The sequence below is a fragment of the Prionailurus bengalensis genome, chromosome A1, assembly GCF_016509475.1.
Source record: "Prionailurus bengalensis isolate Pbe53 chromosome A1, Fcat_Pben_1.1_paternal_pri, whole genome shotgun sequence".
Taxonomy (NCBI): domain Eukaryota; kingdom Metazoa; phylum Chordata; class Mammalia; order Carnivora; family Felidae; genus Prionailurus; species Prionailurus bengalensis.
In genome coordinates this window covers 119,335,329-119,361,599 of record NC_057343.1, presented here as the reverse complement: position 1 = coordinate 119,361,599, position 26,271 = coordinate 119,335,329, and the positions used below count along the sequence as shown (strand labels likewise).

At 42.0% G+C, this 26,271-nt stretch overlaps 1 protein-coding gene across 5 annotated transcripts in view; it reads right to left on the bottom strand.

The window, feature by feature from the left end:
• Positions 1–26,271, bottom strand: part of ARHGAP26 (Rho GTPase activating protein 26) — a 427,015-nt gene that overhangs the window by 196,934 nt on the left and 203,810 nt on the right. For all 5 annotated transcript variants that reach the window (XM_043589835.1, XM_043589845.1, XM_043589853.1 and 2 more), the window contains exon 12: positions 2,462–2,498. In XM_043589835.1, the coding sequence (XP_043445770.1) occupies positions 2,462–2,498 (37 nt within the window). The remainder of the gene's footprint in view (positions 1–2,461; positions 2,499–26,271) is intronic.

The following is a 26,271-nucleotide window of genomic DNA, read 5'->3' as shown; positions in this document are numbered from 1 at the left end:
TTTAAATATACGCTCACTGCAGACAACGCAAAGCATGGAGAAAAAAAAAAACAAACAAACAGGTCAGTCCCTCCCAATAATCTACCCTCTCTCCGAATAAACAATTTCATGATAAATGTCTTTCCAGACTTTTTCTATCAATACATCTAGATGAGTCAAACAATTTACTTTACTAAGAACATTGCTCTGTAACCCGATTTTTTTAAACCTCAATTAACAATAAACCGTGGGAGCCATTTCCACAAATATACTTAGATTGCTCTTGTTTTTAAAGACTACATAGTATCTTGATATTTTTAATCAACTTCCTAGTAGACATCTGATTATCTCCCCGTCTTTATTATTATTACCAATGCTCCAGTAAACTTTTTTGCACAAACATTTTTGTCCCCCAGTCTATTTTCTTAAGATAAATCACTGGGTCAAAGGCTATTGGCTTCCAATGCATATTCCCCAAAGGTCTTACAGAATGGTATGATGAGATGGCATGCCCCCTAAAAGAAGCAGGTTCATCTTTCAAATCTATAGGCCCTTATCTCAAGCAGAGAGGAGGTTTATCACAAGTCACAAGCAACCTTCTGGGTGGTAGTCTCCATTCAGATGCATCTCATCTCCCACAGTTCTTGGGTCCTTTATTATAGAATAGTGTGTCCCAGCTTGGGGCATCGTACAGGCATGTTATTTTATTTTAGTCTGCTTGGGTATCTATTCTCTTGTTATGGTGGATTCCCTGATTTCCGTCCAGCAAACTACCCTGCTCCCATCTTATGCAATACTCTTAAAACTGTGAGTGACAGTGTGTTGTTTTCTCCTCATCTGCCCAACCTAGACCAACCTGTTGTTATCCTTCCTGGGAATGTGAATCTTCAGAAGAGTGAGGTGACTACTAAAAGCAGTCTAGACCTTCATCAACCTGCAATTATTATTCAGAAGACCCTTTTTTACTGGTTCCTGGGGCTCCAGAGCTGGTATGTTTTCAAACCTGGTTCTTTAGTTCTTCCTCCCTTACTGTGAGTTACTCTACGGCCTTCCATATTCTTTCATTTTTATGTCTGTGGTTTTTGCTAATGTTATTTTTTTAAATGTTTATTCATTTATTTTGAGAGACAGAGAATGCACGCATGTGCAGGAGAGGGGCAGAGACAGAAGGAGAGGAAACCTTAAGCAGGCTCCATGCTCAGCGCGGAGCCCGATGTGGGGCTGGATCTCAGGACTCTGGGATCATGACCTGAGCTAAAATCAAGAGTTGGATGCTCAACTGACTGAGCCACCCAGGCGCCCCTGCCATTGTTACTTTAGAAAAGTTAGCCAGGCTTGATTTCAAATACACTAAAACAATCCCACGTGATGATTGGGGCGGGGGGAGGGGGAGGAGCACTTATTTCCTTGAAAATATTTTCCTTTATTCAATTCTTGAGGGAAAAAGAAAAAGAAAAACCTTTTTCCCCTCCCTGAAAGGCCTCTTAATGTACCAATAGCAAACAATACAAATTACTTAGTATTTTATATAAAACTGCTGGTCAAAATCTGTATTTTGCAAAGAACGAAAGGAAAATCTCTGCCCTTAAAGGGATTTCACACACACAGAAATACCTCATCCTTTTGTCCACATGGAGAGGCCCTGTTTTACTGATTTTTTTTGATATCACTGGAATTCATGTTTGCACTATATTTGAATTTGTCTTCAAGTGGATTTTATAAAGCAAATTCGAGGCAAGGGGACAGGACTTCCTCTGCACTCTTATAAGCAGCCTGGAAGGAACTGGTTCGTACTTCTATCCACCAAGGATATCATCAGTCCAAACACTCTCGCAATAGCTTTTCATTTTAATCCCATCGCCTTTGCAAGGTTACAGGTGCCCTTGGAAATTATGATTAACCAGAGTGCTCGAAACCAGCAGTAGGGGAAATGTGTTGTATATTCTACCGAGACTGACCAGGGTCACTCCCATCAAAGAAGAGTGTTATTACAGAGTTTACCATTTCTACTCTTTCCTCTTCAAAAATGTTACGAAGAACACAGAGTTACTAAGCCATCACCAAGACAGTTGCTGCCTCTCCAGTCCTTTGAACAAGACCAGCTAGGAGGCAATTCTGGCTTTCCCATAGGACAGGGTTCTTGGGGAGCTGTGTATTATTCAATTAAGTGGCTTTTAAATGGTGATTGGAGCTACATTATCAAGAACTAGGATTAAATGAGATAATATACATGAAAATGCTTTGTAAAGTGCGAAGGGTTATATAATGCAAGGTGTCATTACAGCCTTGCCAGTCAAGCTCACTGAATGCCCTGGAGTCATTGACTTAGTAAGTCAGTGTGGAAACACCTCACACAGCGCCAGGGGAAAGGGGCAGACCCAACATGCCCACAGCACCCCCTGGTGGCTCTTCCCCAGAGCAGCAACTTTTAAAGCTCCATCCCAACCCCAGGTGTAGGAAATTATCCAAGGGACATACTTACTCCCTTCGCTCTGACTGTCTTTGTTCGAATTGTAGACCTGGAAAATAGAAATAAACATTTACTTGTGTGTACTTTATACCATCCCAGGCTCAACGAAGAAAATTATATCCTGCCCTTTTCCGTAATTTGTGCTGTAAGATGGAAGGCAATTTGTGGGCCCCAAATATGAATTCCCTCTAAAATCATCTACTGCCTAGTATTCACTTCAGCTGTTCTCAACTGTGTGTACATCAGAATCACCTGTGGAACTTTACTGTAAAAAAATAAAAGATAATATTCTCTAAAAAAATTTTTTTAACATTTACTTTGGAGAAAGACAGAGTGCGAGGGGGGAGGAGCAGAGAGAGAAGGAGCTGCAGAATCTGAAGCAGGCTCCAGGCTCTGAGCTATCAGCACAGAGCCAGACATGAGGCTTGAGCCCATAGACAATGAAATTATGACCAGAGTCAAAGTTGGACGCTCAACCAATTGAGCCACCCAAGCGCCCCCAAAGATCATTTTCTTTAAAAAAAAAAAAATTATGTGTGTATACAAATTAAAAAGAAGAAAACTTTTAAATAGTTACAATCATTAAGCATTTACTGTGAACCAACCAAGGTGCTGAGAAATACATATGAATTATCTCAAATTATCTACACAACAATTCTGTTAGGTAGGAAGTGTTATCACTGTAGTATATACAGATAGAGAATTTGAAACAGAGAGGTTAACTAAGGTCTCATAGCTAGTAAATGGCATAGTCAGGAAAAAGATACATTATAAACTGCTAAGTATTAACAATAGGGAATGGGGCCAATCACATTTTACTTTACATACTTTTGAAATTTGAATGTTGTAAGGAGAATGTACTACTTTCATAATATAAAACCCTTAAGTGATTCACAGAAATCATAAAAGGGGAAGTGCTCCAATACAGAAAAAGGGAAAATACTCCAATAGAAAACAGACAATGACATATTGTAAGAATCTGCAAGTTTCTTCTGTGAAGAGTCAGAAAGTAAATATAACAGGCTTTGTAGGCCAAGAGACAAAAATCAATATTATGTAGGTACATGTTCAATAAGAGAGAAAACTAATTTCCACAAATTTTTTGGTTGACAAAATTTTAAATATAGCATGTTTTTAAAATACAGATACAATATTCCTTGCAGGTAAAAATCCCCATTAGAGTTTCGAGGCTCTCTTTTCAGAAATGCTTGGCTCAATAACTCTCTAGAGTAAGTAGTTCTCAAATGAGATTGGCCATGTGGAGTATCTTTTCCAAGGAATGTAATTTTTCAAAATGCAGATCCAGGAATCAGAAGAAGGAGGTTTTATTTGTTTATTGGTTTTATACAGGGAGGATAACATTGGACTTAATTAGGGGTCAAAGTTACTATTCCCATCAAATCAATTGTAAATATTCATCTATAAATGACATGTTTAGTTCACAGGCAATAAAAAAAAAGCAGATAATCTGCTGGGTTTGGCCTGTAGGGCAGTTTGCCAATCCCTGATATGCTGACATTATTAAGTAAGGTAAATCCTCTGCTTTGGTGTGGGGGGGGGGGGGGGGGGGGGGGGGGGGGGGGGGGGGGGGGGGGGCGGGGAGGGGGATAGAATCAAAGTTTTTCAAATATTTCTTTGGTGATTATGATTCTGTATATATGAAAAGGCATAGGGTAAAGTTGGTCTTCCTAACTATGTAGACATATATGTATGTATGTATGTATGTATGTATGTATGTATGTATCTATCTATCTATCTATCTATCTCAAGGGATTCTGATAGCTACTCATGGCTGAGAACCACTTATTTAAGCCCTGGAAGTACTGACCAAGCACCTCGAAAAAGAGAGCCATGAAACTCTAAAAGTGATTTTCATCTAGTAGCCAAGTATGGGTGGGAATGGCTGGTCAAGAGCTTTTCAACTTGGCCCCTCAGTTGCCTTCTGTCTTTGGGTAAAGCTATCACCAGGTCTGGGCCTCTACTGCCTTATCTGTAAATTGAACAAGTCGACCAAGAAGGTTTTGAATGATCCAACTCTAAATAAGACAAATAAATCCATCATTATTATTGATTTCTTAAAGAAGACTAAAGAGGCACAGACACTGTTCGGAAGTCAGGAGGATAAAAATTAAAGAAAAGGGTTTCTGTACTTGAGGCAGATTGTGTGGCAAATGAAAAGGCATCACTTTTTATGCTTAAAAGTTCTAAAGATTAGGGGCATCTGGGTGGCTCAGTCAGTTAAGGGTCTGACTTTGGCTCAGGTCATGATCTCACGGTTTTTGGGTTCGAGCCCCGTGTCGGGATCTATGCTGACAGCTCAGAGCCTGGAGCCTACTTTGGATTCTATGTCTCCTCTCTCTCTTCCCTTATCCCACTCACGCTCTGTCTCTCAAAAATAAAATTAAAAAAAAAAAATGTTAAAAAAAAAAGTTCTAAGGATTAGGAGCCAAAAGACTGTGATCCTGGCACATGGCCTTCAGGGGGGAGGAAGACCAGTGCAACAAGCCATCAGTGCACAGTAGAGAAGGGAGGGAGATGACTCTGGGGCGGAGGACAGCAAGGTGATCCTCCAAGATGTTGTCATCTGTGAGTGAAGGGGGTAGCCACCTAACAGCTAGGACCAGCAATCCATGGTGAATGGTGTTCGCTAACCTTGAAAAGCTCCGTAAGGGAAGTGCAAGCGAAGAGACTCTATTTTGTCAAGTGTTTTTTTTCGGCCACCCCTGATCAATTCATTCTGTCCATTACATTTAAACTTTCCATCCAAGAAAAACTAGCTCCTGTTTATTAGTGGCAAAATCCAGAAAGGAAAACAAAATTCAAGGCTTTTAGCTCTCCTTAATTAGGAGAAGAATTAGCACTAAATTACATTCCTTCAAGCTTTCTGGGGTCTCAGGAGGCCCTTGCCCACAACACCCAAGCATTCCCCAAATTGGAGAGGCGTGATCAATGAGCCAAAGGTGCCAGAAACATGTGCTGCCCGATCCTTTGAGGCCAGGCCATTAATCTCTGTCTACTTTGGTAAATGAGGCAAAGAGAATGAGTTTTGAAATAAAGCTAACAAACCATGCCTGCCAGAACTGTGTGACTACATGGCCTGACAGGGAAGGCCCCCGGGGGGTGGGAGGAGGGGAGAACAGCCTCACCATCTCATAGGCCAGATGGCAGCACGGTAATAGCACTAAGTGGGGATGGCTTTGTTTAATTTACCAAGTACCACACACATCACTGAATCCTTTTAACCACCGTATGGCTTACGTACTAGCATTATTCCCATTTCACAGATGTGAAACCTGAATCCTTTTAACCACCGTATGGCTTATGTACTAGCATTATTCCCATTTCACAGATGTGAAACCTGAGGCCCAGAGAGGTTAGTTTGTCCAAGGACAGAAAGCCAGTGGGAGACTTCCTATTCTATCTTGCCTCTAAACGGAGGTTACAATATTTGTTCACTTTTCCAATCAGCAGCAAATGCACACAACTATCAAGCAAAACCAATAGTCTATGGTTCATAAATACCTTTCATACTGACACAAGATAAGGGCGTGCAATTCACCCTTTAGAAACAGTCTGTTCTGGGAAAATCTTTATTATCATTATTATTATTATTATTATTAAAGTATAATTAACATACAGTGTTGTATTAAGTTCAGGGGAAACCTTCTTCTATAGATCTCATAGTTACTTACTAGTCTAAGACTGAAGCACAGAGTTAAGGACAGCTCCCTGAAATAAAAGGTCTCTTTGGCCATGGCTTCTCTCTTACAACTGATTAGCAGAATTATCCCAGGTTTATAAGCTTTCAAGGAAGCTTTTCAAGAGCCTTGGTCTCGAAAGGACAGAACATAATTGTCCTGGATCAACTCACAGGGACATGAGTCACTAAACAGTTGGTGAATTACGGCTCCAAGGAAGACTGAATCAGTTAACATGCTTTCTCAAATCACTTACCATCTCTAAACCACCATCTTGCCACCTGTAAAATGGGGATATTAACATTTCCTACCTCTTAGCGGTGCTGTGAAAATTAAATGAGGTAAGAGATATACAACACTTATCACAATTCCATGTCCCACTGAACACTCCATAAACATGAAACTTCACCACTATCACGATCATCCTTCTCCTTCCTTCCCTTCACACTTACCCCCCAAGGCATAGAAGGCTAAGGATGGGGGTGTAGTTTGAGGGATCCAGTGACACTGGACTCATTAGCATGTTAATTCAACCAACTGAAATTAATTAAAGGACTAAAGGAAAACACGAAAAAAGTTTGATCTAAAGCCAACTTTTAGAGCAACAGGTTCTCAATTTTTTTTAATAGCAGTCAAATATAAAATAACCACCTACCACCCATGTATTGTCCAACCACTTTCCACCACAAATTATGGGCCATGTACCATACCAAGCATTTACATGAATTACTTTAATTTGTCCTGAAGCCTGTGGGTCACTACCACCACCTCTACTTTATAGCATTATGAAGGTTAAATAACGCTCCGAAGGATACAAAGCTAACAGTGGCAGAGTCCTCTAGACTAGATTCCGTGCTTAACTACAACCTCACGCAACTTCCACACTCAGTCCCCCTTCCCGGGGGGGGGGGGGGGGGAACCTTGGCAATTAACAAAAAACTCAAAAGAAGCTAAGCAGTAATTACAAAGTCAACAATGCAACCATTATGTAAGAACAAAACTTCCACCCAATTTAAACCTAACAGTAATTTTACCAACTTCCAATTAATACAAGTATAGCAGTAATTGAAAGCCACAACCATCTTGAGACACTTTAGGATGCCCAAAAAACATCCTTCCCTGAAGCTCTGAGCACATACACAGAGAACTTGCCAAGGACTGTGTGGCAGACAGAATTCTTAGCACAGCATCTCGCTGGAATCCTCCTCAATCTCGATCAACAGGCTCAATTTAGAAACTTTAAGTGCCGCTTCTGAGCAGTTACTAGTAAGACACCTTTGGTCTGCAGAATGCCACTCAGTAACTGACATGCATTTTTACATCAAGGGGAGACACCCTTCTCATGGTGGGCCACAAGCTGTATTGGAAGAGGTAGGAGAAGGAAATGTTTGAATCTGAAGCATGGAGAGTAAAGCCAGTCTGAATAGCTTTCACTAAAGAGGATGTGTCTCAACAGCGTCCAGAGGGGCCAGAGCTTTGGAGCTGGGTACGGGCTCCCCCTCCTCACGTGACAAGTGTGCCTCTCGTCACCATGGCCTGATGGGCTGGAGAGAATCGAAATCAAATGGCGGCTGCTGCTGCTTGTCTATTTCTCACCTAGCAACGCTCCCTTTGGCTCACCCTTTCCATTCCTACCAGTATCACATTTGCTGGCTGAGGGAGGCTCTCTTGAAAGTGAAGCCAATAAAAATCTATCTGACGGCTCTTCCCAACGACTTCCTCCTGAACAAATGTGAAAACCTTGCTCTTGCACCCTGAAGAATTATTTGTAAAGAGGGTTCAGTAACTAGAATACAGCAGGCCACTCAATAAGTATTGATTAGATGAACAGTTTTTGAGGAGAAGAGTAAAAGAGAGACTGATTTTTTTTTTTTAAATCCCCATGTCGGAGTTGATGAGGACAATGCATTGATGCACTGACCTGGTAGAAAAGGTAAGCTAGATCTATCACTGTTGAGGGAGCATATAGCATTCTTTCAGACACCTGGCAAATGCACCAGCAATCTCTACATTAGAGAAGAATCAAAGTGTACCACTCAGGACTTATTACAAGGCAATATAAAGCAGATTTACATTATTTGGCTTAAGGTGAGGCTATCCAAACTCCTCACAGAGCCATCTGTTTTCTCTGCTCCGTGTTAGCACTATCCCCAACCGGTGTCAGTAAATCGTTGCTAACAGTTTCAGAGGCTATGGTGTCACCAGGAACTTGTGAAATGCCAAGGAAGGAGTTCCTATACCTCATAGTATTGAGTCTCCCTGCACCTATGCAACACAGGCACCTCAGGCTCAGGCAGTCTCTTGGAAAACGGCCCAGCAAACTATGACCAAATGGTTGTGTTCCTGAAGCCAAGTGGATAGACAATCTGATGGCCCCTCAAGCCATTTTGCTTACAAACACACCAGCTTACCAGTGAATACAAATGATTGCTTGCTGTTCAATGCAACTGTAACAATGATGATGGAAAAATGAACTTTCTTTCCCATTCATTCCCTGCTGCTTTGTACCTAAGGATATAGCGGGCTCACTTCTTGTGTAATTCCTCGGTAAGACTGGGGAAAATAAAGTGTTCTGGACACCTGCTGCTCCTCCCAGCATCCATGCTCCTTGTGGATACCACTTTCATTCTCCTTGGGGAGCCACCAGAACCAATTTATCAATTCTATCATGATCATATTCCTCAAATCTATTCCTCATTCCCATTTCTTTTTCTACTGACATTGGTCAGGTTTTGATATCTTGTCAGCACTCTGACATTGGCCTTCTCCCTGGTCTTGGTGGCTCTGCTCTTCTTCTGCTCTTATCTGGCATACACAATGCTACTCCAAGATATATTTTCTCAACCACAGCTCTGGCTGTAGTCAAGTCTTCAAGCCATCACAATACTAATCTTCAAACACTCAAAAGGCTGTCATGTGGAAGAATGGGAAGACTTACTATTCTGAACAGAGAAGAGCGGCAGGGTGGAGTCCTAGGAAAGCAGATACTAGTGGGATGTAAATAACAGTTAAGAGCTCTTCATGGTCCACCAAAGCAAGGCTACTGGCTTAATGTCATTGTGACATGCAAGACTAAGCTCTACTTCATCTAGAAGGCGGCCCTGGGCATTCCTGGGCTGACAAATGAAGCTCCATCTGAGGTTGAATTATTGTGAGTCTTCTCTTCCACCTGTACACGCCTTCAAATTTCTAGGGTGGGGGAAGTGGCCCGGGATCAGATGAAGGAGGGTGGTGGCCAGGAAGTGTGTGGCCCTGGAGAGTGGTGTTCTACCACATTTTAGCTATATGCCTTCATGTGGCGATTTAACATTTCTGAATAAGTTTTATTATTGTAAATTAGAGCTAAATAATAATACTTTGATGGAGTATTGGGAGAATTCAAATAGCCTCACAGTACCTGCGAGTGCTCAAAAATGCTATTTCCCTTTCTGCTCCTGCCACAAAGATTTCCTGCCTTCATGGCTGCAGACCACTCTACTGCTTTGGCCTCTCACTGCTCTGACAGTGTATTCTAAGCAATTTAATTCTTCAGAATACAATTTGTCCTCTTCCATTATTTCTTTTTTTTTTTTTTTTTAATTTTTTTTTTCAGCGTTTATTTATTTTTGGGACAGAGAGAGACAGAGCATGAACGGGGGACAGGCAGAGAGAGAAGGAGACACAGAATCGGAAGCAGGCTCCAGGCTCTGAGCCATCAGCCCAGAGCCCGACGCGGGGCTCGAACTCACGGACCGCGAGATCGTGACTGGCTGAAGTCGGACGCTTAACCGACTGCGCCACCCAGGCGCCCCATACTCTTCCATTATTTCTAATCTGCAAATAAATCCCCGATGACCAGTTAGTTCCATCTCACACTTCCATAGGGGTCCCTGTGTCACTCCTGACTGAGGGATAAGGAGCTTATGACAAAGGAAGAACATTGTTCCGGTCATTCTCAGTGGGTTAGAAGTGGGTCATAAGGCCCTTGATGAGAATATTATCTTTATAGTGATGCTTTCACATTGTCAGCTTCACTGGCCCTTAACATACTTTCCTGTGAGAAATCTCAAATCAAGCTCACATCATTTTAAGGGAAAGGGTGAAACTATTCCTCCCAGAGCATGTAAGTGGTCAGTCATACCCAGATCCCCAGCCAAGAGGGGCCATCTATTTTAACCTGTTTCTGGTCCTGGTAAATTAAGCAGGAGTGCAATGTTTCTGGAATTACTAACACTGATTGCTATGAGTACTCCTCCTCCCCCACAGCCCTGTGATTGGAGTGTTATATAAACACTGTTGCCATAGTTATAATTCAGGAAGCATTGTTGTTTGACCTCAAGAAAAACTCAGCCTCAAATCAGGATAACACTGACTCTCTAGACCACAAAAGACCATCAGAGGGTAGGATCTGCCAAATTCCTTCAAGCTTCTAGAAGAAACTACTGTATTTTGAGTAACAAGCGAGCAACAAGAAGAGGAAACGCTGCAACATTATGCAATTTCCTTGAATTTCATATTCAGAAATCCTGAAAACCCCTATAAGCAACTTCCCTAGCTTTCAACCCAAGACTGGAGTCACAGCCAATACAAACAAACCTGGACGCAAAAGAGGAAAAATGAAATCTAAGTAACGTCCAAGTAAGAAAAGTATTTTAGGAAAATTTTAAGGGCAACAGAAAAAAAAAAATAAAAAACACAAACTCACTCGATATCAAATGCACGACATTAAGTAGATGGCATATGAACTGACACGTATGTAGGATGTGGTCAGATCACAGTGCAAGGAGTCTTCTGCCTTTAACATTTCCGGGCTTTACACGGATGTAACATTAAAAAGCAGGTATGAAACCACTAGCCCATCAGCACGAAGCTTCTACCTCCCCATTCGCCAGGCAAAAATTGTAATCCTCAACAGAGAATGTCTTTCTGTGTTCCTCTGCCCCCCTCACACCCCCTCCATGCCTTTAGAAAGAGTGACACAGCTCCATCAGCAGCAGAGAGAACCTTGTTCTTTTGTGCTTTGGAAACTGCATGAGAAATTCTTTGGTACAGTACACATGATCCCAAAGTAGGAGCCTGTGACGTTCTGCTTCCAGAGCAGGGCCCTGCCCAAGAGAAAGGACCGCCAGACAGTGAGTCACTGCACAAAATTCACTCCTTTCAACTTCCATTCTCTTCTTCCTTCAGACAATTTCAAGCAAGTGGCATTTACACTGATCAAATTAATCCCGACAATGCCTCTTGGAGAGGCAGGAGGCAAATTTATCCCCAAGAGACACAGGTGACTTCTTTCCTTGACAGAAACAACTATGAGGTCAGAGTACTGCATTTCTAGATAGATGACTCAAAGCCAAGTTTCCTGGCATACAGGTCCTACCCCTAATCTAGGAAAAAACCCTGATGTCAACCCAGCATATGCAGCAATGGGTTCTGGAAATATTCACTTTGATTTTCTTGCTCTGAGCTGGTGGGGAGGAGATCCTCAGCTCCATGACATAAGCAATCTCTGTTATTTTCCTGTAACACTCAAGGAGCAGAATGGGGTTTGCAAACTGAAAGAGTAGATTCTAGAATCCTTTCTGGTTCTGTAGAGGTTATATGTTATTACACCGGGCCCTTTCTTATCTCCAGACAGTGTCAAAGGGAGGAGGTTTATCAAGATTCTATAGGATTTCCTCCACAAAAACTGGAGTAAAGGGTAAGGCTGGGACCAGCAGAGCTCTTAGAAATGATGCTGTGTGTTTTGGTTACCCACCGTGTTCATTCACTCGTGTTTAGGCAAGTGTACCCCTGGCTCTCCTTCTAAGGGTCCACATTTCTCCCTCACAGGCAGAGGTCATGCCACCTCCAACTCTGGAGGGTAGACAGACAGTATGACTTAGGCCAGGTCAGCCAGAACAGCATATTCACGCTCTACTCTCAACATTGATTTTGAAAACTTTTTTTCTTCTATTTTAGGAGAGCACACGTGCAAGCGGGAGAGAGAGGCGAATGGAGGGAGAGGGAGAAAGGAAGAGAGAGAGAGTGAGTGAGTGAGAGAAGGGGAGAATCTTAAGCAGGCTCCACACAGCACAGAGCCCAAATGGGGCTCGATCCCATGACCCTGGGATCGTGATCTGAGGCAAAATCAAGAACTGGACGCTAAACTGACTGAACCACCCAGGCGCCCCAATCCAACTTCCTCTTTTTATAAACTGTTGCAGACATCAGCACTTCTCATCTAAGCACTTGAGTACCCTTATCATTTACTAAAGTTCAATATTGGTTTATCAGCCTTTTTAAGGTAAGGCCTTTTTTAACTCTTAAGTGAGTTGTGATGATTTCATACATCCATGCCTTAAAAACCCTGATCAAGGCAGAAATTTTCTATCACCTCAGGCCTCTTGCAGTTTTACCTCCAACCCTCTCCCAGAGCCCCCCAACACACACACACACACACACACACACACACACACATGCTTGCACACACGTGCAGTAACTGTTCTGTTGTGGTGTGCACCCACCATTAGTTTCGCCTGTCCTTAAACACCATATAAATGGCATCATACAGTATATACTCTTTATGCCTGTCCTATTTCCTCGGCATAAAATTTTGAGGATTTATCCATGCTGTGGCATGAAATCAATACTTCTGGTCCTGTTTTTGACTGAGTATTGTTTTATTATTTGACTATATCACTGTATATTGATTTTCCTGTTCACAGACACCCAAGGTGTTGTTCTCTGTCTTTGGCTATCATAAATGAAGATATTCCAAATGTTTTTGTGTAAGTCTTTCTGAGGACAGAGGCTTTCATTTCTATGTGTACATAACCAGGAATGTACATAACCTGTTATGTTATGTGTACATAACCAAGAATGGAATTGCTCAGTTATAGGGTATGGATTTTTTATTCTTAAACAAGACACTGCCAATCTCATTTCCAACAGGATTGTCTTACACTCCTACCATTTGTGCCCGAGTACTCGGGCTGTTCCACAGACCCACCAACACATGGTACTGGCAGTCTTAATTTTAGCCATTCTGGTGGGTATATAGGAATATCTCACTGTGGTTTTAATTTGCACTTTGCTGATAACTAATGATGGTGATGAGCTTCTCATGAGCTTACTAGACATTCTTAATTTTCTTTTGTGAGGCCTCTGTTCAAGTCTTTTGTGGAATTGTCCTTTTTATTACTGAGTTTTATGAGCTCTCTATACATTCTGGATATAAGTCCTGTGTCAGATACATGTTCTGCAAGTATTTTCTCCCATCCTCTGGCTTGCCAACTGACTTTCTCAATGGTACCTTTTGATAAGGACAAGTTTTCAGAATCAAATTTAAAGTCAAAGTTTTCTTTTTTGTAGAGGTATTGCTCTCTCTATCCTATTAAGAAATCTCTGCTAACACCAGACAAAGACAACAAACATTCTGCACTATGTTTTTTCTTCTGCAAACTTCATAGTGACAGTTTTTATGTTTAAAGTTTATGGTTCATCTTGAATTAATTTCCCTAGTTCCCCTAGTTTGTAAACGTAATTTATAGGTGCTTCTGAGTCACATCCCAGATCTGAAACTCAATTGTTTAAAATACAAATTCAGTCATGAGTAGCACTAATCACCTCACTCCACTTCTCCTCACCTCCTAGAAAGTTGTCATACAGAGTCGATCCATATAACCTTTAGGGGTCCTCATACTATTAACAAAACTGCTATGTGCTCCCTACATGCTCAGTTCACAGGACAAAGGGGTAAGTAAATGAGCTCTATAAAGATCTCTCTTTCTCTCTATTTATCTATCTGATCAAGCCTAACTTTCAGGGCACATGGCTAACCACATGGCTACCTACACACTTTAATCTGAAGAGGCAAGGAGCCCTGGGAGCTAACGAGTGTGTGGTCTTGACGAGCCATTGACCTGTGTGATCTTAAGACTCTCCCTCTCTCTGGATCTTAATTTCCTAATCCATCAAAAGAGACACCTGAAACAATTAAAAAAATTTTTTTTAATTCCAGACTCCACCACTGCCTAACTCTTAACATATCCTACCATCAAAAATGAGTCCTTTCAGTCCTGAGGGGCTCAAGTCAAGACTCTATTCATTTTATAGGTTTCATACACAATGGGAGGGTCACACCTTGTATCTTTTCAGCAACCTGCTAAACTGGGGACTGCTGACAACTGGTTAAGAATGAGGTCTTGTAGGGGCCCCCTTGTAGGGACAATGGCTCAGTCGGTTAAGCATCTGATTTTGGTTCAGGTCCTGAACTCATGGTTCATGAGTTTGAGCCCTGCATTGGGCTCTGGACTGACAGCTTGGAGCCTGGAGTCTGCTTCAGATTCTGTGTCTCCCTCTCTCTCTCTGCCCTTACTCTGCTCATGCACCCCCCTCACTCCCTGCCTCTATCTCAAAAATAAACAAACATTAAAAAAAAAAAAAAAAAAAGAATGAGGTCTTGCAAACTTAGAACAAGGAGTAAGGACAGAAGGAAAAGGAAGCAGGGTGAGAAGGCTGCTGACCAAAGACCAGCTCAGCTTACTCAACAATGTAGTTTAAAGCTGACTGGCAATTATGGAGTTGTTATGCATATCGGCATCACAAGCACAAAGTGCCTAATCCCAGCTTCCTTTGCTTCCTCTGTAGAGAGCTGAAGCATGGTTACAGAGGTACCAGAGGTACACAGAGCCACCAAGCTCAATTACAAGCACAGCCAGAAGCCAAAGGTAACTGGGAGAACTAAGCCCACAGGGGTCCCCCCTCCAGACTGGAGGACAGGAGAGATTAGGATATGCCTTACTTCCGACCTGAACTAGAGAACACGACAGGTAAACACAGAACAAAGCTACTTACGGGACCTTTCCTGCAGCACTTGATATAATTAGCCTGTGTCCTTTAAATGTTCACCTCTCCTGAACCCTACCCGGCCATGCAACCCAAGCAACTCTGCAGGCTCCTCTATTTAGTGCTTATTATCTTTTTTTAACTTGGGGAAAAAAACTATTTACATACAAATATTACATATGAGTATAAAATAACCGAAAATGCAATGTAATTCTAAATATACAATAATAAAACAGACATACATACATACACGCATACAGTCAATTCTTATTATTCACTCTGGTTATGTTCTTGAAAGTCACCATAAACACTGAATTAGTCAATATGGGACTATGGGAAACACAGAGTTAGGTTCCCACAAGCTTCTGGTCCCAACATTTTCATCAACTGGTCAACACATAACCCTGTTTGATGTGTGTTTCTGTTTAAAGACACCTTATCCTATATATTGTTGATTCATTAACACCCAAATCCTGACTGACAGAACTTTATCTGATGCCCGATGGAAGCTCATCTAACAGGTGTCTTCTCTGTAATATGTATGACAGCCTTCTGGTGCTTAGGAACACTAGCCAGAACTTCAGCACTAGGCCTGGGGACCATTTTAAACAGTGTCATCACCAACAAAAAAACAGAGTAACACAAAATAAGTGGTGCTAAATATAGCAAAAAGGACACTTACTTACAATCTGAGGGCTCAAACATGATGGCAGAGTATATCACCTTGTCCAACCTCAGCTGGAAACACGTGTCAGGCAACTAAAATGTTTCTCTGCATTCTCTGTGCATATCACCAAGACTATGAAAACATTACCAGTATTGATTTAGGGATATAAACTAATGTCCGCAAGTAGGTAGATTCACAAATATGGAATCTGTGAATAATAAGGATCAACTGTGTATGTATGTACACAAACATAAGCCAACGAAAAATTTTCAGCATACATAAAAATACAAAAAAAAAAAAAAAAAAACACCACACTTGACAGTCACCCAAAGACTCATGATGCAGATAGAGCTGATATTGGCAGCTTTCTAAATTTGTTTCCAACTGAGATCTCTAAGGAACTAAATAAATATCATAGCCCCTAGCTCCACCTCTGTCCCTTTCTTCCTCTACCCACAGATGGTGTTGTACCATTCCTAAGCCTGTTTGAATACTTCTATGTGTATACATGTCCATAAACAGCATATTTCTTTTATGTTTTTAAAATGTACATAAATGGCATGATGCCAAGTATGTATCTAACTTGCTTTTTCAGTTACTATTATGCTCTTGGGATTTATCCACATTGATACACACAGATCAAATTTATTCATTTTACCCACTGTAAAGCATTCCATTCAATGAATAAGCCATTGCTTATCCATTTCTGGACAGATGAACAATATAGATTATTGCCAATTTTTCACTATGATAAACCACAGTACAGTGAACAACCTTTCCACTGGTCTCCTTTTGTACATGTGTATCAATTCCCTGAGTCAGAGTCAGCCAACTATAGCCTGCAGGCCATATCCAGTCTGCCGTGTGCTTTTTAAGCAAAGATTCTTTGAAAACAGTGATGCTTAACCATTAACATATTGTCCACGGCTGCTTTGTGCTACAACAGCAGAACTAAGTAGTTACAACAATGACCCCTGCAAGACTTGTGCATGTTCAACTTTACTAGGTTGTGGGTAGATTTACCAATTGCCACTCGACCAGCCGTATACATGGAAAATTCCATAACTTACTCTAAAAACTCCTAAATCTCCTTCCCTGGCTCTCTTAACACGCTCTCTCTTCCTATGAACAACACTTAGAAATTTCACCCATTCCCACAGCTTCAACAAATGCTTCTATGCAGATGGCAGCCTACTTCTAAACATACAACCCCAACCTCCCTCTGGCTTTCTGAGCAGCACACCTCCACTTCTAACTACTTGCTGGTCATCTCCACCTGGGAATTTCCCTGAACCTCAAACCCAGCACCTATTCCTCTTCACACCAACAAGAAGGGTTTCTGAGACAATGGGAGGGAGAAACGCCTTCAAACTGTGAACCAGCAGTTAAATTAGAACTTGTTTGTAGTCAGCTGATATAAGGCCGTTTCATAGGGGGTAGAAAATACACAACCTGTTTTCACATAGCAACTGTCCTTTCTAGTTGTGACACCTCTCTGTGTCTCAATGCTCCCATCTATAAAACGGGGATCATTCAACCCAAACTAAAGGATGAAATATCACTAGCATGAAAACAGCTGGCACAGTGCCTGGCACACAGTAAAGGTTCAGTAAACAGTAGTTAATCATCACTATCTTGGGTAACGGCAAGAGTCTTCCATCAGTAACTTGGACCCAAAATCTTTAGGTCTTGTCTTCTTACTCTCACAGCTAATCAAGTGAGAGTAATTGTACTTTGCTTTCTAAATGATGGTCACATCCATTCCTTCCCATTCAGTCCCAAGACTCCTGTTGGGGAGTCTTGCCTGGAATGCATTTGAGCTGGTTTAACTTCGCCCTCCCCTCATTAACACATCCTTCATGTGGCCACAGCTCTGAAATCACTTCTCCTCCAAAGCTGTTCCAGTCACATCATCACTAACAGCATAATGTCCTAATTTCTATGTGAGGCCTCTGAAGCTGGCCCCAACGTTTCCTAACTTACTTTCCCCTTTCTCCACCCAACCTTCGTGCCCTAGCCAAATACAACTGGCATTTCCTACACTTGCCCCATGCTTTCCTAAGAACCCTCGTTCCTACATTTCTTGCCAAGAGAGCCCTTCCATCCAGCTCTGCCTATCCTTCAAAGCCCTACCCATATGTGCCTCCTCTATGAAGCTGTCTCCAACTGCCTAAAATCATCTCTTCTATTTTAAAGTACCGTGTATACATCTCACATTCATCATTTCCACTGTGAAATAATAGCAAGGTGACAGATTTATCCCCATGGACAGCAGAGGGCCTTGAGCATAACTGGCATCCAATAAACACTTGATGAATGACGTTATAAACCAAGGACATTTAAAGTGCTGTCAATGCACATGCTAGGCTCAGTTCACATTAACTTAGTAAGTTCCAATCCTAACACCTAAAGAAGTTATGTAATTAAAAATGAATTTAGGACTTACAGAACCCTTCAAATCTGGGAAGAGTAAACTGCCATCTGTCTACCAGCATTTTAAGTATTAAATTGCACACTTATAGTTATTCTCATTCCAAAAGGTTCAGCAGTCAGCATCAGGGCAAGACACAGGGACCAAATCTCCTCACTCCCCAGAAGTGTGTCAGGCATAAAAAAACAAAAATTGAGGGGTGCCTGGTGGCTCAGTTGGTTAAGCATTTGACTTCAGCCAGGTCATGATCCTGCGCTTCATGGGTTCAAGCTCCACATGAGGCTCTGTTGCTGACAGCCTGGAGCCTGGAGCCTGGAGCCTGGAGCCTGGAGCCTGGAGCCTGGAGCCTGGAGCCTGGAGCCTGGAGCCGGCTTCAGATTCTGGGTCTCCCTCTCTCTCTCTGCCCCTCCCCTGCTTGCACTCTGTCTGTCTCCCCAAAATAAATAAACATAAAAAAAAAAAAAAACAATGTCTCAAAGCATGGCAGCTGATGCAGTTTCTTTCACAGAAGCTAACTCTTATATTCTCCACGTGCTTAAAAATCTGTTATGCTTCTTAAACCATCTTAGAGCACTTCAAATCAGCTTGGAAATAATGTTGCTAAGGGAACAATAATCATATGGAGGGAAACAAAATCGGGGTGGATCTCTGCCTTACACTGTTTTGATGCCCAAACAAATTTGAGGTAAGTATTTAATCTCAGAATGTAGATGCCTCAAGCAAAGATAAAGTACATTATATAGTTCATAGCCCTAATACATAGAGTTCTCACAATCAATGAAAGAAAAGGAAATACATCAATAGAAAAACAAATGGACAAAGGATAAATTATTTGTAAAAGGAGGACAAGTATTCAATAAACGTAAGGAATATTCAAGTTCATTACGACACAAAAAAATACAAATTATAATGGATATTTTTCACCTTTTTAAAAAATGTATAGATTTTTAAAAAATGGTGACAACATCAATGTAGGCTCAGGGAAATAGACACTACCATATAGGACTTATGAAAACAAATTAACACAGTCGTCATGGACAGCAGCCTTTAAAAACAGATCTAGGGGTGCCTCAGTGGCTCAGTCTGTTGAGCATCTGACTCTATTTCAGCTCAGGTCATGACCTCATAATTCATGAGACTGAGCCCCCATCAGGCTCCATGTTGATAGCACAGAGCCTGCCTGGGATTCTCTCGCTCTCTCCACACTTCCCCTCTCTGCCCCTCCCCTGCTCATGGTCACTTACTCTCTCCTTCTCTCAAAATAAATGAATAAACTTAACAAAAACAAAAAAACAGATCTATGGGTTCACCAAGCGTGTCACTTCTATGAATTCATACTGAGGAAAGACTCACAGATAGCAGTCCACAGAAGGGTTTCAGTGCCCACATAAACCTCTCTGATATCATATGTAAAGGGTTATGTATGTATACATTTTTTTGAAAAGAGTACACACAATTTTGTTAATGTCATCAAAGGAATAGTTCTAAGCACCCCCAAGAACTTCTGGTGGTGGAATAATATTTAGAAACAAGGTGTGACAGACACTGCCAGTTACCTATACAATGTCCACTCTTCTCCATTAAAAACAGACCCCTGATTATGTAGAAACAAATTTTCTCCAGCTGAAAACACTAGAATCCTCTGGGGGTAGGAATGTGATTCAGGTCCACCCAGTGAGACAGAAGCCAATGGATGCTGTGGATTCCTGGGAAACCTGTGTTCCTCTGGCACAAGCCCATCACTCTTCTTGACTCCTTCCTTCTCCCTGCCTGAACCAAAGACACAAGGCCAGGAAGTACAACAATCCTCTTGCAATCATGAGGTGACAAGGAAGACAAAGCCTACACCCTACAGATGGAGTTAGAGAAAGATGAAAAGAATTTGGGTCCCTCAAGGGTTCACAGCACCAGCCAATCTACCCCTAACTGCTATCTTAGAGCTCAATGCCTAAATAGCCCCCCTTCATCTACTGTTGGCTGGATTTTCAGGTGTCAAAACTCATGGCTAAACTGATACGTAGGAGAAAAATACAATAAACCCTGTAAATCCTACTTGTATTGCATTATATGGAAAGTGATCATTTTGTTTGCATGTGAGTATATATAAATATATGTGAAAAAAAGGCTGAAAATACAAGCATCAGAAATTAGCCACTACTCTCTGTAAGTTGAATGGCAATCCTTTTTATCTTTATGCTTTCCGTTATTTCCCACCTTTGACCAATTTTAAATCAATAGAAACAGAGGATTAGCATCTCTGAGCCTAATCTACCATGGAGTAGCAAGGAAGGATCAGCCTCCAATATCAAGGACATACACAATCTTCTCCATTTCAAATGAACTTGAGTAGCCAACAGTGAGGTGATCCATTCCCTCTCCACCCCACCTGCCAACAAGGTGCAGACCCATGCGGGTGGGTGATAGAGTGAGATGGGTGCTGGGCAAGCTCTGGGGGGCTGCTCTGGAGAGGCATGACTGTCCCAAGCAGCTCTCAGGTCACCTGGATGAAATAATCATCAATTCTTTATACAAGGCCTGTATGTGGTGCCAGAGGTGGGCAGGCACCTTGGACAACTTTTTCTAGATCACATCAAGGCCATATACAGGAGGCAAGACCCAGAGACCATCTCCCTGTGAGCCCACTATTGGCAACCCAGACAAAAGGTCCCAGGGCCTCCTTGCAGTCTCTGATCTATCTTCTTCCAAACAACAGCAGACACAACAAGCCAAGCCTGCAATGTGGACTCAGTTAACTTTATCCACACTGTGCATCAAATCTGCCAGAACTATGTCCTTTCAAAACCGTGCAAGAAGAAAGGCATACGACAAAAGGATAAGCTCGGACACTGAAAACACAGAGTATTGAGGCTCGAACTGGCAGACACTGGTGATGAGATCCTTTCCTTCCTTTTCAGATTCCTTCCCTCCCCTCCCTGACTCCATGGGGCTTCCAAGCTGTTGAACGTTGTTACTCCTGTCCTTCAGGCCTCTTTTTCTCATTCAGTCAAGGCTAGAGAATAGAGATAGACTCCTTCCTGCCATAACCCCACTCTCCAACATCCTGCCCCAGAGTGAAGCCAGCAGCCATGTTCAGGGGATCACAGCCCCGACTTTGCTCTACTGTTCTGATCCACATAGCTAAACAAAATGATTGTTCTCATTAAAAACGGGCCCATGTTTTACTGCCAGTGCAGGCACTCCCAAGTGCTCCAACGCTGAGTTTGCCTGGGCCAGCAGCCAGCCATCTGGGCTGCTCCAACAACTTATGTAACTTGCTGTGTTTCCACCTTTGGCTTGGGGGTTGGGGGGTGGTGTAAAGCAGGAAATGGACTTAGATCAAGCTGTCAATCCAACATGTCTGCACAGCCTGCTAAACATTTGGTCACAGGACTTTTTTAGCCTTCGAAAGCAACATAAGGTGGACTGGATCAAGCTAGCTTACACGCAGCAAGAGCAAAAAAGGAGCATGAGGTCAAATGGATTGGAAAAAAGACTTCAGAGAGCACTAATACAATGAAAGCCTCCAAGAGTTCCTTTTCCATGTCAACAGGCTACAGAGTAAAATGCAGGCAGATGTGTAACTACCACAGACAAGAGGAAAATGTGAACCTTTCACTTGCTTGATAATTTATGAGGTTTAAAAAGAAGGGGTGGGAGAAGGTGCTGAATTAGCTACGAACCAGGGTGGGGGTGTGGTGGCAGCATGGGTCAGTGAGGTACCTTCCCCCCAGTGAGGAACAAGGGCAGCTACAGTTTGATTTTGACCAGTAGCTCTGGAGGAGTGAAAGTACTCTTGGGTTATGATTCTCTAGTAATACCCTAACACTCTATATAAAGTAGGTATTTGGGGAGCCTGGCTGACTCAGTTGGTGGAGGCTGTGACTTTTGACCTCAGGACTTTAAGTTCAAGCCCCACGTTGGATGTAGAGATTTCTTGAAAACAAAAGAAAACAAAAAAAAAGTAGGTGCTTAATAAATGCACATTACCTACCTTACCAAAAGTGGAAGAAAAATAAAAAATAAAAAGGTTGGGTCAGAGTTGGAATGAGAAGTCCAGGAGCTGAGTTATCCAATGAATGAGGGCCATGGCGCATGGACCCACACCATGGGTAGCTGGGACAGGTCAGTGCACGAATGGGCAGTGGGACAATTAAGAGCTTGGCCACACAAATGGAGTGGGAGAAAGGAGTTGGTGAACTACTTGAGTGCTAAAGGTGACTCAATGCTCACTTTTAACACCCCACCCTCCAAAAGAAGTCTCTCCTTCCTCTTCCTCACCACCACCACACAAGCATAGCTCTTCATTTATGGTATTTATTGACCACTTACCAATGCATCAGGCACTGCGTTGTGACACCTTTCTCATTTAACCTCCCACATATCAGTGAGATAGGTACTGTTGTCAACCACGTTTTAGAGTGAGAAAATAGGCTTAAAAACTTAAGTATCTAACTAGCAAATAGTGAGGCTGAGACTGGAATTCATGGTGTCAGACATGCACACCCATGCCTTTTATCACTAACTAGGTGGTACTGTCTCTACATGTAGCCTGTCTGCAGTTTTCGCTTCATAATGACTCTTTACATTCATATCGCCTTTATCAAAAAGTCAAGCTTGCACTGAAAAAATGGCCCAAAGATGGCATAGCCATTCATCAAAAGAAGATATCCAAATGGTGTCCACATCATAAATCATCAAGGAAAGGCAAATCCGCACCAAGTGAGAACCTAACCTACACACACCAGAATGGCCACAGTGAAAAATATGGACAATTCTGGGCACCTGGGTGGCTCAGTTGGTTAAGCGACTAACTCGAGGGTTTCAGCTCAGGTCATGATCTCATGGTTCTTGAGTTTGAGCCCCGCATCAGGCTCCACACTGACAGTGTGAAGCCTGCTTGGGGTTCTCTCTCTCCCTCTCTCTCTGTCCCTCCCCTACTTGCTCTCTCAAAATAAATAAACTTAAAAAAAATATGGTCAATTCCAAGTACAGATGAGAATGTGGAACAATTAGAACATCCATACATTAATGGTACGTATGGAAATTGATACAACCATTTTGCAAGAGTATTTGGCAGTATCTACTAAGGTAAATGTACATCTACCCTATGGTCCATCAATCCCACTCGTAGCAATACCCTCAAGAGAAACAGGTGCTTATGGCCAAAGACATGTAGGAGAATATTCCTAGAGGCTTTACTCATGATAGCTCAAATTTTAAAACAACCCAATGTACATCAATAAAAGCATGAAAAAGTTGTGATATATTTCCTACAATGAATGTTTTAGATCAATAAAAAAACTACTGCTATATATATGCAAGCATGGAGAATCTCACAGACATTAGATTGAGGGAAAGAAGCCATGAAAAAGAGTACATCCCTATGATTCCACTTACATAAAGTTGAACAACAGGAAAACTACTCAGTGGTGATGTGAGTCAGAATGTCAATTACCTGGACGGTGGGGGAGGGAAGGAGGTGTACGACTGACTGACTGCACTTGGGAGCTTTCTAGGAAACAGTCTCTACCCCATCTTAATGGTTATGTATTTATAAATTTGGCTTCAAAGTGACAATACAGCACGATCTACCCAGCTGACATTCCTCTCCAGGAAACCTTATTCTCCAGTTTCTAGCTGCTCGAAACACATTTATAATAGACAGAGTACTGTCTGTACTTCCCACACCTCTCCCTCCCTTCCCTAAGTGCCTGCAAGAGTGACTGAGGAGAGTTAACTTCATATGGGATTATCTCTTAGGATTGGGCTCACAGTAGGTCACTTTCCCTTCATTTTCACACAGATACCTTCCTTGCTCTGTTTATAAACAATGCAACCTGAATATAATTCATACACTCTGCCCCTGAATAGTCCTTTTCCCTTTGATTATGTACAGAAGAAATTTTAAAATATTTTAAAAACTGTCAGTCTACCCCTGCTGTTTCCTGCTACAGGGCTTGATAAGGCAGCCTATCAGCGGTATACTTGGTCCTCAACAGATCCATCCATATGGGTCAATTCCTAAGTGAAATCAAGGAGTCCAAAGGAATATGCCCAGTATCCTCTGGATGCACCATGGTTCCCTGAAGGAAATAATCTGCTTTCTGAGCAGACTTGTTCCAGCTGGAGACACAAATGGAGGTGAGGTAGAGCAAATCTCAGACACCAGCTGGGACCTCAGAACTTAGTACACCTGAGAGAGGAAGGGAGGAGATGAGAAACAATACCCAGTTGAATTTGCCAAGGTAACTGTCATTTATTAAGGAGACAGGGTAGAAAACATAAGGAAAAATTTCTTTCTTATAAATCCCCATCTTTCTTTAAGTCAATGTTATTTTTATCAAAATAATGTTATTTTATGGAAGAAAATTATTATGATACCTAACAAATTTAATGATGATTCCTTAATATCATCGGAGTATCCACACTGAAATTAGTTTGTTCAAATGAGGGTCCAACCCAGGTGCACACTTCAGATTTGGTTAGGTGTCTGAAGTCACCTTTATTTTCAATAGTCTCCCCTCCCTTTTCCTTCACCATACATTGCATTATGGGAGGACTTCAATCTGCAATGCTTTAATTTTCTAAAAAAAAAAACCCCAAAAAACAAAAAACAAAACAGAAGAAATGTGGTAAAGGATTAAGATTTGACAAAGCTGACTGGTAAAACAAGGCTGGCCATTATACCACATACATTATACCTCTTTGTACTCCCCCATCCCCTTTATTTTAATGTTCATTTATTTATTTTGAGAGAGAGAGTGAGAAAGAGAGAGTACGGGTGAGCACAAGACGGACAGAGAAAATCCCAAGCAGGCTCCTGGCTCAGCAAAGAGCCCAATGCATGAACTCAACTGAAATCAAGAGGCACACAGGCACCCCAAATTCCCTTCTTGATATAAAGCTCCAGTAATAAGATTATAATGACATTTACTGGGTGTTTACTATGTGGCAAGTACTGTGCCAGGTGATTGTGGTGGATTATCTCATTTAACTGTACATACCAAGAACTCTAAAGTCGCTGTTCAAATTACCCCACTTAACCAGTAAGGATCTGGAGCCAAGATTAGTCAATAGTATGAAATGAGGCCTGAATTCAACCCCAGGTTGTTTGATCAGATCACACTCTTGGTCATCATTCTCTACTGGTATTTCCATTTTGAGTCTGAAGAGCTTAGATCAATGTTGGAGTGGCCAATGGTTAACTCTAGCCAGTAGATGGGGGTACAAATAAATGGACAGCGCACCTTTCTCCAAAGGGAATCAAGCGTTTCTCAGACATTATCTCATACCTCTTCATCACTGGAAAGAAAGAGAGGTGAAGAAAAGGGAAAACAAATTTGGAGTGGCACTGCTGAAGGCAGAGGTATCCATTGACCAGGACGTCTCACAGATGACCTTGAAGCCCCAGGCATGTCATACAACCCCTCTCAATACAGCTAAGACTGAGGAGACAAAACCTGACCCTGACCCAATTAATACAAAAAGGAAATTCTTCAGACTGAATGCGCTCGGTAGGAGAAAGCCTGCAAGAACCCAGGAACAAAATGGAAAATATTTTGAAGATGTCAGAGTCATTGAAAATAAAGTTGGAGCACTTGAGAAGAACCAGGTCACGTTCCTGTGCCTCTGTGGGTAATCTATCAACCTCCCCAGCCATGGGGCTGAGGAAACCTTTCAAGGTACTGCTCATGTTGTTCACACTGGTGAATTTACTCTGGAAGGAAAGCAGTACCAGTTTAAAAAGAAAAAAATACTGAAGACACCAGAGACTCACTCAACTGTGCTAATGTCCACCGTAGTGCATCTCTGACTCATCCACTTCCTCAGTGAATTTTTGCGGTCAAGGGAGGGCAACAGATCTGTCTTTGAAGAGGCAAAGTGAGAAATGTTTCTGCTGCCTTTCCCTACCACCTTTCATTTTCTTTCCTAACCAGGAGAAGGCTAGCAACTTCTCAAGGCAGCCACATCAGGCTCTGCCAAATGGATAAAGTCAAGGACACAAAGGTTGACTGGCACCCAGCAAACTGTAGGGTTCAGCACAAAGACCTGAGGCAAATGTCCAAATATGATGATATCACAGGGAAAAAACTCTATCTGGGCTGACCTGTGGCAGCCCCCATGACCTCTACTCAAGTCAGTCCAACAAAAATTTGCCATCTTTCTACGTGCTTTTGCAACAAATCAAGAAATCCAAACAGTATTCTTCCTCTGCCTTCTT